Source organism: Meleagris gallopavo, chromosome 14 (assembly GCF_905368555.1).
Source record: "Meleagris gallopavo chromosome 14, MGAL_WU_HG_1.1, whole genome shotgun sequence".
Taxonomy (NCBI): domain Eukaryota; kingdom Metazoa; phylum Chordata; class Aves; order Galliformes; family Phasianidae; genus Meleagris; species Meleagris gallopavo.
The window spans coordinates 11,771,310-11,786,545 of record NC_139417.1 but is presented as its reverse complement, the minus strand read 5'-3'; the positions used below and the strand labels follow the sequence as shown (position 1 = coordinate 11,786,545).

Sequence of the window (15,236 nt, the reverse complement as noted above, 5' to 3'; positions counted from 1 at the left end):
TATGAAAGGACTGATTGTCTTTCTGAAATAGATAAAGTTATGGAATGAAAAAGAAAGCGCAGAGAATAACAATCATTAAACTGAATAACAGAGACAACAGAATTAGCTACAGGCATAAATAACTGCATGGTAAGGGTAAATTGTTTTGATTCTGGAAAAGATACTTGCACTGAACTTTCCACTTATTCATACTCATTAGAATATATTCATGTATACTTCATCTACGCTGAGGAAATCAAAAACTATTTTCTAGAGTTACAGTTTTCTAAGTGAATTGATAGAGTTGGCTGTGTTTCAGAAGAACTTGCCATAAACAGAATTTATTACAAAATTGAGAGAGAAAAAGCCACACAGATAAGGTGATATCAAAACCAAGATGTTAACGTATTAATAGAAGTTCTCTGAATATGTTAGAAGAATTAATGACCATTTCAAAAATGTTTTGGTTTGGGTTTCTTGGTTTGTTGGTTTCTTTTGGAATGTGTACAGTTCTAAAAGTAATGAAACTGTCACAACAAATTATTCTCATTCATTGAAAATATCAGCTCATTCTTTCAGTTGGGAAATCAATGGCAAATATGTTGATTATCTTGTTGAAAGAGCCCAGGAGTCTCAAGTTCTTCACAATTGCTTATATTTGGAAAGCACTTCTGTTCTAGCAATCAGATTTCCTGGTTCTCTTTGAATGAACCTGACACCAATCGTACTGCCATTCTATGGATACTGTTTAAGAAAAGTTTAGCGGGTGGTTTTTTGTTTCCTTATTTGTTTCCAGAAAATGATTACCAACATAGAAAATTTCAGTATATAAAATGAAAGGTGGCTCTTCATAACTTATTCTCTAGGCCTAGGTAGCATATAACTCTCTTCCATTTTTTGTTCTGTAGATGTTTGATTGATTATCAATGTAACTGTTTCAATGATGACAAAGTAAGCTCTGGATTTCAGATGATCAGGCGACCAGTTCAGTAGCTCCAATTCACAAGTATTATGTAAAATAAAACATGAATGAAATGGAAACTGTCCCTGAAAAAACAAATTTGAGAATCTGCGACCGTGGCAAATCACAAAACCATTGATAATTCCTTTGCTCTTTCTGTCTCTAAAATGGGAAGATTTGGTACCACCCAGTATCTATGAAGAACATCACTTTTATAGACAAGAAGGCTCGAAGATGACTAAAATCTAATATGCTAACATACTAATAGTTAAAATGTACCCATTTATTTACTGCCTGGATTTTGACCAGGATATGTGGAAATTTCTGTGAATAATAAATTGTATGGCAATTGTATGCTTCTTGCATAGCCATGTTAATAAAATACCCACTTTCCTGTTTGGTAAACTTTCAGGTTAAGTCATTTATAAGGAGAAAAAACACTTTCATTTTAAGAACAAGTGAGCCTGATAAATGAAGCATTTCTTCAACAGTCCAATGTCATTTTTTCTAAGTTCATTTTAAGCCCTGAATTGAACATTAACAAATGGTTATAAATGATTATACATACAACAAAGTGAATAGGTAATCTGAGAAGATGAGTTTATCTATACTCTTGGGTAGCTGTTACTATTTACTTGCAATCTGGCTACAGTTACCATTGTGAGGAGAATAGTCAATCAAAGTAGAATATATAAAATAAAATTGAAAATTGAATTGGAAGGTAATTTTACTTTCAAATGGTTTGCAAATGTAGATGTTAAGTGTGAAATGAATGCAGTTAATGGCCGTAGCTGGGAGAGTTATGCACCTGCTGATCACAGGAATATTATTATAAATGAGGTTGATTTTCCTGTTGACTACCTCATTTTTCTCAACATGGACTCATTACTTTTCTATCACGTCTGACCCTTAGATATAAATACTCAAACACAGATGTTGTAAAAATATATTAACTCTTATATGGATTTTTTTAATATGTCTTTGAAAATCAGGAAGCAATGTAACTGAAGAGTCTGCAAGTTTTACCCCTTCCCGAATAATTCTCTTTACTCTCCCAGCAAATAAATTATTTTATAGAATTTTAAGGCCATCTTCTTTCTTCAATTTTGCCCCTTCTCCAAATGTTTCACCAGATTTCTACTGTAAAATATAAATATTTTTATTGTTTTAAGTTTATTTACTGAAATAAGTTTTAAACTTCTTTAGGTGTGCTTATAACTATATATCTAGGGTTTGCTTCTTCTTTATAGCATACATGCCATCACAAAAAGCATCTTATTTTAGATTGATGTTTCAGAGTGTGATATAAACATGCATATTTTTACTTAAATGATCATGTTTGTATTGCTCTTTGGAATGTAACTAAGCTGTACATTTACTAATAGCCTTTTTACTGCAAAGGTACCTAATATGTTTCAGGATGGAGAAAGATAAAAATTTTCATATAAAAATAAACTATGACATTGCAACATATTTCTTGAACTAATATTATGAAGTGAAATAAAGTTTCTCTTGCCAGTTATTCAGAGATGTGCATAGTTTAAGTTCAGGTTGGTATTGTTTTGTCATGACATCTTTTATATCAACATTTTCCATTGCAAATAACAGTGAGTTTCAGCAAAAACAGTGTTTTTGTTTGGTGCTCCTACAACTATCTGATTCAACCTAGTTGCTCAGCTAACTGCACAACCAAGACATAAGAGGTGTTTCAAACAACCACTACTGCCATTCTTTGGAATTCTTTGGCACCTCAATTGCACAGCACATCTGAGCAGCAAGATTTAGAACAGAGTGGAGAGTTTCTAAAAAATGCAGCCCTACACTTTCACCGAAGTGTATAAAAGAAGCAGAGCGATGGATGGAGCTGTGCCTGGATCTGGGGCACAAGTTTAGCTGTATGGCCAACTTGATGATCTTAGGGGAATTATTGTTTTGCCCCAATTTCATCAAAAGTAAAATCAAGCCCAGAATCCCACCATTGTAAGACACTTTAAGATCTTGCGATGAAAGCACTTTTCAAGAGCTTGATGGTATTATTCATCCATTCATAAATATACATGCAGCTGATACTGAAATCTCCTGTCGATGGCAGTGCTGAGGACGTAATGCTGTACTCTGGCACAGAAATGATATTTCTTTTTCAAGATGTATTCAGTTTATTTGTGGAACCACTGATCTCTCAAAAGAAACTGCTAGTAGACTCTTCAATTCTGTTTTCATTCGCCAACCAGTCTTATGAGAATGAATAAATCAGAATGGGAGAGCGAAGATCCAGCAAATTCTGGAAAGCCTCTGAACCTCTTCTACTTTGTGTGATGTTCACAACAGTAGTGGGAAAATAGAAGGAACTCCCACGTTTTTATCTAGTAGAACCCTTTGGTATTCACTTAATTGCAATTGTTTTGTACTGAATGATGTCCTTGTTGAAGTCTTGAATTGCCAAAAATAGATGTAAAATGTAACACACCAGAGTGAATGCCTTTCTCACTTGACCCCAGGAATCCTGAGAACATTTCAGAATGTTTATCAGCAAATTCTGGGTGACAGCATTTCATTAGTTCAGCAGCAGGTAGTCCTTACTAATTAAAAATATTTTTGTTTAAAAAAAAAAAAGAAATAATCTACAGGGTAGTCTCACAATTTCAATTTAAAGTCTCACAAGCCCAGAATTTAAATCATAATTATTTATGAGTAATTACTTTTAAAAAAAATAATAGTGACAGAAAGTTGTTTACAGTAATTATTTGTCACCTTCTCAGAGGGGCTGCTAATTATAGAGAAATACCCATCTGTTAGAAATGGGGTTGTTAAGAAATACAAGAAAATTTATCGTGATTTCCCCCACAGAGACTGCAGCCTTTAGAGTCTGTTGTTCAGTATCATAGAGTGGTGTTGTGGGGCAATATTAACGTTCTGCTGCTCACAGGACTTGAAGAAAGCAGAACATAAGCAGTCTCTTTACCAGTTGAATGCAAACCTAGTATTTGTGATCATGGCTGTGGTCTAAATCTATCACAAGTGTTCAAATTCAGGGTCCTTAGTGTCATTCTGAGATGACCTGAATAGTGAACGATGCACTTCTGTATTATGTTTTACATTGGAAGGTGTGTGCTCAGAAAGTGAAATGAACAGACGGTCTTATGTTTAGGAATGACAGAGGCTCTTTTCAGGAAAGGAAAGCAAATAATGTTTTTCTAGTTAGAAGGTGACAGAAGATAACACAAGCTTAAGGGGAAGAAACAAGTGTGATTATTAAAGGCTACTGGGTTCTCACTTCAAACAAATTGAATTCTTTCATAGTCTAAAGGGCTATGGAAATCTAGGAAAGAGTGTAGACTGTTGAAATAAAATTAGCATGTAAAGTGATTTTATATATGCAGGAATATCACCACCAAGGTTGAATTTGAGAAAGAAATCTCATTACTTATCTTGTAAAAAGGAATTCTTAAATTCTCTATTTGCTATCACTGACACAAAGGTTCTGCATAAGAATAATAGGGTTTTCTGTGATTGCTAAAGATACTGGGTTATTGAATTGACAAAGATTCTCTCCTGCTTTTATTTTGCAGGATAACTGATTTAGGAAATATTAAAAGAAGATTATATTTATCAACAGTCCACAAGGAGTTGTCTGTAACCCCTCTGCATGCAAAAATTCCTCTGTTTATGCTCAAGCGCAAAATAGTAGGTATTTGGGGAGTGTTCCTTTAACTGTGGTTGAGCAGAACTTTTTTATCAGAAGGATTTTATATAAGTCTACAGACCTGTTGAAATTACTGTTTGCTTCAGAGCTCAATTGATTCACAATATGTGTGTGTCCCACCTACTGGATGGTATCAGAGTCACTTAATACTGTTCTCCAAGATTAATACTGTTTGTGTTGTGTTTATCTGTCACTTTTACTGTCTGTTCAGCCCGTGGCCATGTCTCTCATTCTTCTTTATAGTGCTCCTGTTCACACGTACCTTTTCCTGTAGTGACCTTTTATAACATTTGCTGGAGCTGCATCTGTCAATTATAGTTGATGACTACTTTCATGTGCTCCAGGTTTCTCCAGTTTCTAGAATATATAAAACACTATATATCAGCCTGATGAAAATAAAACAATAGCCGTCACATTCTCCCTATTGTTTTCTCCCATGCCCAGCCAGGGCACATGATAATACCTGTCAGGATAGAAAACCTGGGAGGTTACCATATAACCTTGTAAGAACTTGAGTCTTGAATACCTCTTTAGAAGAACTGTTAGAAACACAGGTGTGAGCATAGCTCTTCTTAAACATCTCGGGCTCTATCTGGAAGACATAAAGCCACAAGAAGACATATTTTATTAGTTCTCTTTTTAGTATTATTTGCTTTATGCAAAACTTTTTTCCTAGGAATATACTGAATTTTATTGTGGTCCATATCCAGATAAATACTGTAGCTACTCATTTCTTATTGTAATATTTTTATAATTTATAATTATACATATTATAAAAAACAACAATATGCAAGTGGAAATGGTCATTAAACATTTTTCTCACGAGTTGCTTATTTTGAAATAGCTGCAAAATGTACTGTGGGTGTGGTAGGAAACTGAGCTCACTTGAACTGGCAGTCATTAGGTCGTTTATAGTGAGTTGCTTACATAAATAGTTGTTGCAAGCACAAAAACATCTTTTTAAATATCAAAATGTTATGCACTGTGGGTCACAGCCTGAAAGGATCTAATACTCCACAAAGCCTTCATTTATTGAGATCTGTACACTAATACACTTCTGCAGTGAATTAGTGTTTGGGTTTTATTAAATAATTTTGCTTCTTCTTTCTAGTGGTGCAATTTGTGTATTGACCTGTTAGCATTCACCAGTGAAATATTCAGAGGAGCCATCTTCCAGTCCTTGGATGGAATTATTATTTCAGCTAACTGTAAGCTGAGGAAGATCTTCACATTAAAATCCAAGCCTCAAGATACAGCTGAAGAAAATGGTGTGTTATAATTGCTTTCTAGTCTTAATCATAGCTGTTTATATTATAAAATCAAAAGCTTCCTTGTCTTCAGATTTACAGCTTGAAAAATTATCTGACTACCTGAAAATTAAAGGGACGGAGCAGTGTATTAAATCTGTTCATGTTGGACTTCAGGTGACAAATATATGAATGTTCCTCTGCTTAAGCATCAACTTCATTAAAAGCATTTTATTGAAGGAATTCTGACAAGATTTATCAAGTAGAGAGCATTTTTTTCCAACAGAGTCTTACTCTGATAGAAGACAAAGTTTGGGCCAAGAAGAGGGTGTCTGAAAAGAGCATTTTGCTGTTGCTGGTTTTCTTCATTTCAGAGTATCACTGCTGCTGAAGGATTTCTTTTTAAATAATCCAAGACAAAACTTGAACAAAACAGCATCGTGTCAAACTATCATGAATACCTGTCTGTGATCTTTAGTTCATTTATCCTGAAGTATCCTTGTTCACTGGGAAAGTAATGGTGGTGGTGGACTGAAAAATTAAAGATTGTATTTGTCATAGAGCAAGACAGCGGTCAGAGGATACTGGTCACCAAAGTAGGATAGTAGGATCATAATGCTATATCTTTTTTTTTCCGTGGGAGAGAACTTCATTCATCATTGGAATTTGCAGTAATAGATGAGGAACTGAAAAAGCACAACTGACATTATTTATTTTACAAGAAAGTAGGTCTAGTTCAGCATTCAGAAATGCAGTTTCACACATTTTATATCTTTCCAAGGAAACTCCAGAAAAAAAAGGGCTCTGGTTTCTGAAGGAGAGATGTTTAGCAGGATTGTCAATGTAACAAAATGTGTCTTGCATTTGGAAAAACCTAAACCAATAAGGGAGAGTATGTGATCATTGTGATTACTCCCATTTTTTGTTTGTTTGTGAGCTTGGAAAAAATATTAATTCACTAAATGACTACAGAGAAAACCCAGTAAATTCTCAGCAGAAGCTGCACTGAGAGGCGGCGCTGGCTTTAATTTAATTTAATTCCATCAGCATTTTTTTTTCTCTTGTCCATTCTAAACAGATTTTGAAGTGTACATAAACGGTCTAAATGAGTTCCAGAATTCCAAAACATAGTTAACATAATGAGTAGACAGCTTTAATGAACTGTATGCATGGTAAAATATTGCACTTTTAATTACTGGATTATCATTTCTATGATTATTACACAGCTGGTGGGCATTAGTATTTTCTGTGTGCTTATGAATTTCCTTCTGTAGGCAAGGCTTCAAATCAGGTTTCAGCTCAAGGTTTGGCTGCATAAAAATAGGATGATACTTCATACTCAACTACAGAAAAACAATAAAAGTGGGTTTTTTGTTATTCATTATTTTTCAGTTAAAGATCATGAATTGACAAAGCTTTTTTTCCTATCAGATGGCTGGGACAGTTCAGCTCTGAGTGCAGTGATGGTGTAACTTGTGGTGAGGGTTGAGCTCTTCGCTTTAACCTCCTCAGTGGTGGGAGTAGTGTTCTCAAGGTTAACGTGTTACTCTTCTGCAGTACTTGTATATGCTGTGTACTGTATTCTTAACATGATAGCAAGCAGAAAGGAGAAACCATATATACTAAGAAAGTATTTTTGAATGAGATCATTGAAATGGAGAGGGAAGAAGAATTAATCTCCTTTGTCCTGTGGTATTGAGGCATATAAGCTTGATATACACTTCATTTCTGATTTCCATGTAGTTCAAAGGTTACATATGTTTTTTTATTACTATGTATTGTCTCACTGTAGTAAATAATATATGGGCTTGGTGAAAAAATAGCAGTTAGTACTCATCTTGGCTAAATAAGTATGACCATTACTGTAATATGACACGAGACAGCTGATTTTTTTCTATCAGATACTCAACTCTTGACCCACTATTTCAGTTTAGTTTTGGAGTTATACTTTCCTCCTATTTCAGGAAAACTGGCTAACATTCTTTAGCTTATTACAGTCTCATCTCACAGAAACTTGTAAGAATTTGCATCAATATTTCAGGAAGGGTTCTGACTCTGAAAATGTTATTTTGTACAGAACAACTTTCATAAACTCAGTTTATTGGTTATCAAAGGGAAAGCAGTAAGATCACGTTCTACCAGTACCTGCTGCCACGAGAAGAAATAGGCTGGCAGCTTTTTGGTTTAGTGTAGAAGTACCATAATGGTATACAAAGTTTGGAATTAAGTCTTGTCCAATTTTTTATTTGCATACGCAAGACTTTGCTGTTTGCTACTCCAGTACCACTGATACCACTGCCATTTTCAGAAGTTCAGTTTGTCTAAAAATCAGCATATCACAATTAGAATGAAAACTGTAATTGTAAGAAAATATTAACAAAATGTATTTTGTGACTCTGTTTTACTTGTTCATTGACAAACCAAAGAAATTGTTTCACTTGGCTATTTTAGCCGTTGGTGGTATTCTTTGGCCTAAAATCATAAATAATACCATCTTAAAAATTAGGATGTTTATTCTCTTTAAAATTAAGAATTATAGCAAATGCTACAAATGACTGTAATCTACATATGCGCTATCTAATTAACTAGAAATGTAAAGCCAATTTTATGCCAGTGTCACCTATGAGTGAAGACAATGGTTTTTTTATTCTAGATACGTGCGTTGTTCCATTTACACCATGTGAGCCCACAGATGTTATTCCTCGATCCTGCCAGCTAAACACAGATGTGCCACAAGTTACACAATTGCTGAACTTGGCTAAAACTCACAAACCAGAAATAAAATGCAGGAGTTCTCCAGTGACAATGCAAGAAACAGGTATTCTTTTGCTTTAAAATACTGTGAATGTGGTCCATACAGCATGCATACAGATAACAGATATTTGCTGAGAAAGCACGTTATATTTTTCTACTGTCTTCAAATAAAATATAACGACTCTTAAATTAAACTTATTGAGTACAGTAGTGTGAGTGATATATCTAAACCACCAGCAGCAGAAAGTTTGTTTGAAGCTAGAAACCTCAACATCCCTGGCCTACGTGAAAATGAAGCAAATGAAATGTCTTTAGCTTAAAGATTAACCTTTATTTTTAACTTCGTCTTACAAACGTGGCATGTACTTCCAGACGTGCACTCCAAAGTTCATACACCAAGCTTGCTTGAAAATGGAAGCTTTGGTATGTTTAAGTAAATTTCAATTGGAGGATGGGTTTTTTAGCCACTAAACATTTTGTTTATTTGATATTCAAAAGACCAAATTATTTTTAGTCTCATCCACTTTTAATTACACATATTATTTCATTATGCCATCAACACACTGTTATGTGTTGATGTAGGTAATTAATTGCAGTCAATTAATGTGTTCATAAACAGAAATTTTCATGCAAATCAGATTTTATAATTGGAGCTAACAACATCCCAAGGTAGTCAGCAAATTAAAGAAATTGATGTTGGGTCATCTAATCTTGTGAAATGGCAGCTGTTAGCAGGAACCAAATGTCACATCACAAACAAAGGAAAAAGCTAATGGCAGAAAGTGGCTTCTTTTGTGCTTATTAGTACAGTAATCTACAATATTTGGTGATTAATGTATGATCTTTTTTTCATTTCTGTGTTGGCAATGGGAACAGAACTTATCTAGAATGAATATTAATCAATACTATAAAAAGGCTTTAGAAAATCTATAAAATGTGTTTCTACTTGATTTCTCTTTGCTTCATGAAGATGTCTCATCTCAAAAGTAAGGTAGTAATTTAACACTTAAAGTTGTAGCAAGAAAAAAACCTTCACACATCGCAAGTTTTAATTCTAAATTAATGTGAGGTTACACTAATTTATTTAGTAGCTCTGGAAAGAAGAATCCACTGACAATCTTTTTTTTTTGCAGAGCAGTTGGCATTTTCTTTGCTTGAAAAAAGGATAACAAATATTTTAAATAGTAAAAAATATCAATAAAGGCTATTATTTATTTGTTAGAGCTGTTGTTTCTTACTGCTACAGGTTAGGTTTCCATTGAATTTCTACAGAAATCATTTAAGTTTTCTTGTGTGTTTCAATGTAGCCTCTTTTTAAACAAAACTTTAAAGCAAGGAGATTAGAATTATGTCTGTATAATGGACCAAAAGTTTCTTGCTTGTATGTTGACACTCTTCCATAAAATGCTTATTTGCTTAAAGTAAAAAGATAGTGAACAAATAAGAATACAAATCTCTGGGGATTGTGCTATAAAGGAACATAATTTTTGTGTATGTCTAGGACTGATAACTCTGTTGATTTTAAAGTTATTAGTATTTACTCTAACTACTGTCATATATTTTTAAAACTGATTGTTCTTTACTTAGCTCGCTTGGTTAACAGAAGACAAGGCAATAAGAACAGCATTAAAACTCAGGATGTGTCACATATTGCATTTGGATCAAAGATCCTTGGACCACCTCCATCTTCAAACAGAAGAGTCGGCACAAGGGTATCTGGAGAGGTAAGAAAGCTTACACTGCAACAAAACTTCTCCTCTTCTACAAAGGAAGAGATTGACCAATAAGAAGGAGACTTATACCCAAAACGTATGTCAGAATTGATGCGAGGCTACGTCATATGTATGTGTGTGTGTAAATATTTTTTTCTTATGATGATGTCTTTCAAGGTCACAAAGACTGTGGGTAGCAAAAGTAATAGATCATACCAACTTCAAAGTTCAGGAAAAAGAAGTGAATCCCTACAAAACACTGAGAGACTGGAACTGTCGTTCTCACCATGCAATGATTCTTTAGGTCAAGGAGATAAAAGAAATACTCACCACGCAGCTAAAGATGTTCATCAAAATGGTAAGAGCCTAAAGGGAACAATATGTAAAGAACTCACAAACCAACAATTTTTTTTCAGGATTCTGACTTCAGAGTGTAAGACTTAATTCTCAATTTTACTAATCCTTCACCTATCCAGTTAATTACTGAATACATTTATGTGAAATTATGGCTTATTCTCCTATATGATCTTGAAAAAATGCTTGTTCTCTGAAGGTTTTGTAAGCATTTTGAACCAAGGACCACCACCTGCTGACAATAGCTGCAGGGTAAACGTATTTCTGTCTACCTCATGCTGTGCATGTAACTGGGCTAGTGCAGTGATTCTTGATAACTTTGCAGGTTTTGCAAGACTGTTTTGTGTACTTCTGTATTTTGCCCTTCTGTACATAGTGCTAAATTTTGACTTTATTTTGTCTCTCATATTCCTGCTGCCCCACAAATTCCCGTGCTGTTCAGAACACGTTTGTATCCCAGAGCAATGCTCTGTATGCTGTTCTTCCATACCTCGAGTAGGAAAAGCATACGTGTTCACAGGTACTTGATACATTTGGCTTGTATTTCAGACTCTGCAATTCAGACTCAGAAAACCTTTGAGAATGGAAGAACAGATTTTCAGCTTCCCTCACCACAAGATCCATCAACAGACAAGAACAATCATAGAAGATTATGTCTAGAAAATGCAAACAAAAACACATGGGAGATAACCACTGGTATGTTGCAAATTTTATGTTATTTTACATCTCAGTTCCATGTGGGGCAGGGGACTATTTGTTGTAAATTTCAAAGGACTCAGAAGCAGTTCACATAAAATAAAAATGTATGTGCTGTAGGGATTATGGAAATCAAACACCCTGCAACAAAAGTGCTTCTGAGCACTGATAAAGATTTGTAGGATTAAGCAGAGTACCAGTGCATGAATGGATAAAAAAGAAAAATTCCATGCTTTCCTTATTAAAGGGAAAGAACTAAAAATATATTTTTCTTTAAAACTCTATTAAATTTAACACTAAAGACTCCAAACACTGAATGTTTACTTTTTTCTTATTATTATTTCTGGATGAATGTGTTCTGATGAATTTCTCATAGGCAAATTATTCATTAAAGAAAATCTGTTATCCTCTGTTCTGAACATCTCCAGAGATGACACTAGGAAAACAGTAGGCATTCTTTGAGGAAAAGTTCACAGGGAAAGGGGAAAAAAGCACATGACACAAAATATGAGGGCCCTACTAATGTTAAATAAAATTACACCATACAACATTTGCATAAAATACTGTACAAGTCCTTTACAAAAGAAAGTAAAACATATACTGACATTATCAGATGAGAAAAAAAAAAACACTCCTAACTCATCCTTACCAACCATTTAACATTTGCATTCACATTGAATACCTAATACTAATAAAAGCAAAGAAATAATAGTTACTGTGATAACTTGTATTGTAGTAGTTGTTCATGCACACTGTCAGGATTGTAATCCCATAAACCTCAGAATTTCAGGTTCAAGTCAAGAAACTCCCAGCAACTGATCTTGTCCAATAGCAAACATCCTCAGGCTTGGTACAACGGCACTGACTCAGCCAAAAGCAGAGTTCTCACACTTCTGATGTGTGTTAATGTACACACACCCATGACAATTCATTGGCACAAAGCCTCATTCCCTGAACAGGTGCAAAGCATATATGATTTTTGATTCTCCACTTATACAAAACAAATTGTAACAACAAGAATCTGTCATATACAACTCTTCTTATAACCAGATGCTTAGCATTAAACCCTGCGCAGTCGTCACCTTTGGTCATCTTGGGACACCACTATACTTGTGCACTAGCTTGAGTAAATATTAATTTGAGTTTCATGAGTGGAGAACTTTCATAGGTAATTTTTTTTAATTTCTTTAGAGATTGGTCACTATTATTTATTATATCTTCTGGATTTATCACAGAGCTCAAATCAACAAACGTTCCATAGCAGGTACACAGTATCTTTATAAAGGTAAATTATTTTTAAGCAAGAAAAAAAAAGAAGAGTAAGCATTGTTTATACTTTGTCAATCTTAAATATGCAATGTTGAAACCTTCATTAAAATGTTAGGCTGCAATTAGAAGCTTTACCAGAAGTCTGACTGTGTAGAAGAACTAATTAGATGTTTAGGTGATCATTCTTGCATTTATCGTGTTTGCTGCAATGCTGTGATTACATAGCAATTTACATATTTTGCTAAGAAGATGCTCCAAATTGTTCATTACAATTGACATGTAAATGCTGAGTATAAAGGAAATTGCAGTATAGTTTGCGGTTGAGAGATAATAGGATTTGGTTTGGTCGAAAACTCTCCATATCTTTCTCTTGTAGACCATTAACAAAATGGCACAGTGATTACAGGTTACTGAAGTTGCTGAACTTAATACCTCGTGTAAACTGTCATTTGAAAACCTTCCAGACTTAAACTTTCCTCTTGTGGTTTCAGTTGTATCTGCATACGGCTTTTTACATGTAAATCCAATTACCTGGCTAATTAAGATATGTTTTCAGGTGAGTGTGACACAATATTAAGTGATCAAAGAGAGAACCCTGCTTTCCTGTCCTTTGACAAAATTGTAGTTATTGATCAAAACAAAAGGCCATTGGATTTACACAAGAAAAGGGTGCTTCTGAAGAGCTATGAATAGCATCACTCATTTCTTGAGACTTCAAAAAAAGGCACTATTTACACGTTCAACTTGCAACTCTTAGAGTTCCTTACAGTTTAAAAGTGATGTCTGTATATTTACAAAATGCAGTTGGTATTGTACAGTATAAGGCATGGAAAGCCTTGAGGCTCCTGACAACAGGTGCTCTTCATTCAGAGACTGAAAAATTTTCTCCTCTGGCACAAGTAGGTGCAAGCCATGAATATACAAGATGTGTTAAGTCCCTGCTTTTCACCTGGTACAAACTGCTGTGTAGGATGCTAACCGCAGTTCAATAGCTTCACTGGCTGTGTTCAGTAAACTGGAAGAATCAGAGCAGCATAGCAAGAAGGCAGGCATTCCTGCCAGCATTCTCATTTTTCTCTTTCTTTTGCTTTCATTTAGTTCAAAATTTATTTTTTTTCCAAAGCTGAATCTGCCTAGAGTAATAACTATTTCTAACAAAACTGAGAAAGAATTGAATTCCATAGTAAATTTACTCTGCTGTGTGACAGCAGGCATTTTATTATTGCAGTGCTACTTTATTATTAGGTTTTTAGTATTTTTTATTGAGGTTTTTTTTTTTTTTAATATGGTTGGTAACTTTGTTTTATGGAGCTAGAAAGTTTCCAAATCTAGTGAATAATCCACACCACACTACCTTTAATGAAGATAAGGGAGTATTGCATACTTGAGCAGTTCTCCTTTTCTCAGATGCTATTTGAGATTGGTTTTAATCAATCAAATTGACATTTTTTTTCGATGTCAATCATTCCAAACAGTAAAATATAACTTAACAATGAGAATGTAAAAATGGTCTTTTCATGTTTATCTGGTGCACTCAATCTTTAAATCCATTTCTATAGTTTATTGTTTGTTTTAAAATTGGCAGATTAGTACAGTCAGTGTTCAGGGAAACCTCGGTGAAACAGATACCTTCATACATTTTTCATGTCATGCTGTTTTTCCAATAGAGCTATAGTTTGAAATTGAGATTTAAACCACAGGTTCTAGACATAAAAGAAAGTGTAGAAATTCAATAATAAAGAAGCAGCAGATTGCAATATTATGAACTTTCCACCAAGTATGTGTGATTTTTGAAAGGAAAACATCAGCCACAAAAATAAGCCTATAGAAAAAGATCAATTGCCAATTTTAATAAAGTTATGTTTTCCTGGAATGAAACTCATTTTCAAATCTTAACAGCTAGATAGTTTCAGCTTTGAAAATTACAAGTTTGCATGTCATGTGTTGTATCCTGTGCATTTCTTGAGCTGTGATCAGGAAATGTTTTGGTTGAGTTTGCCTCCCTAGAAAACAGCCTGATGTCTTTCATTGAACCTTCATCACTCTTCCAAATGTATACATCAGAACATCTGCATAAAAAAAATAACTTATTTTTCCCTATGACTTCCAGAGAAAAGAGAGTGATCAGTATAAAGTATAGTTTATATGTTTTACATTGCAGTAAATATTTTGCATTTCAGATGAATGGGTATTTCCAGAAAGTTTCACTGAGAACATTCAGTTGGATAGGAGCAAGCAGCACGCAGCCACTCAAGATTCATCCTGCTGTGATTTAACCTCACCAGAGACTACCTCTATTGAACATCAGCACAATGAAATGGGTGATCACAACATGAATCATAAAGAGATTTTCACATTTGCATCAAGACCTCGTTCAGCTCCTCATGGGAAATCCCCAAATATATCACCAGAACACTGTATTTTTCCTCTGGATTTGAAGCAAGACGGTAACCACATCCAGGGGGAAACCCAAACTGAAGATAACTTTCAAGGAATTGACAGTAGTGAAGAGGTAGGCCACTTTGTACATGCAATTCTTGATAAAATAGTCTTTGTCCTAA

The 15,236-nt window shown here is 34.4% G+C and overlaps 1 protein-coding gene across 4 annotated transcripts in view; it reads left to right on the top strand.

The window, feature by feature from the left end:
- Positions 1 to 15,236, top strand: part of CFAP20DC (CFAP20 domain containing) — a 62,357-nt gene that overhangs the window by 17,147 nt on the left and 29,974 nt on the right. For all 4 annotated transcript variants that reach the window (XM_085235432.1, XM_085235429.1, XM_085235430.1 and 1 more), the window contains exons 6-12: positions 4,510 to 4,624; positions 5,755 to 5,911; positions 8,544 to 8,708; positions 10,232 to 10,368; positions 10,534 to 10,714; positions 11,260 to 11,406; positions 14,856 to 15,187. In XM_085235432.1, the coding sequence (XP_085091558.1) occupies positions 4,510 to 4,624; positions 5,755 to 5,911; positions 8,544 to 8,708; positions 10,232 to 10,368; positions 10,534 to 10,714; positions 11,260 to 11,406; positions 14,856 to 15,187 (1,234 nt within the window). The remainder of the gene's footprint in view (positions 1 to 4,509; positions 4,625 to 5,754; positions 5,912 to 8,543; positions 8,709 to 10,231; positions 10,369 to 10,533; positions 10,715 to 11,259; positions 11,407 to 14,855; positions 15,188 to 15,236) is intronic.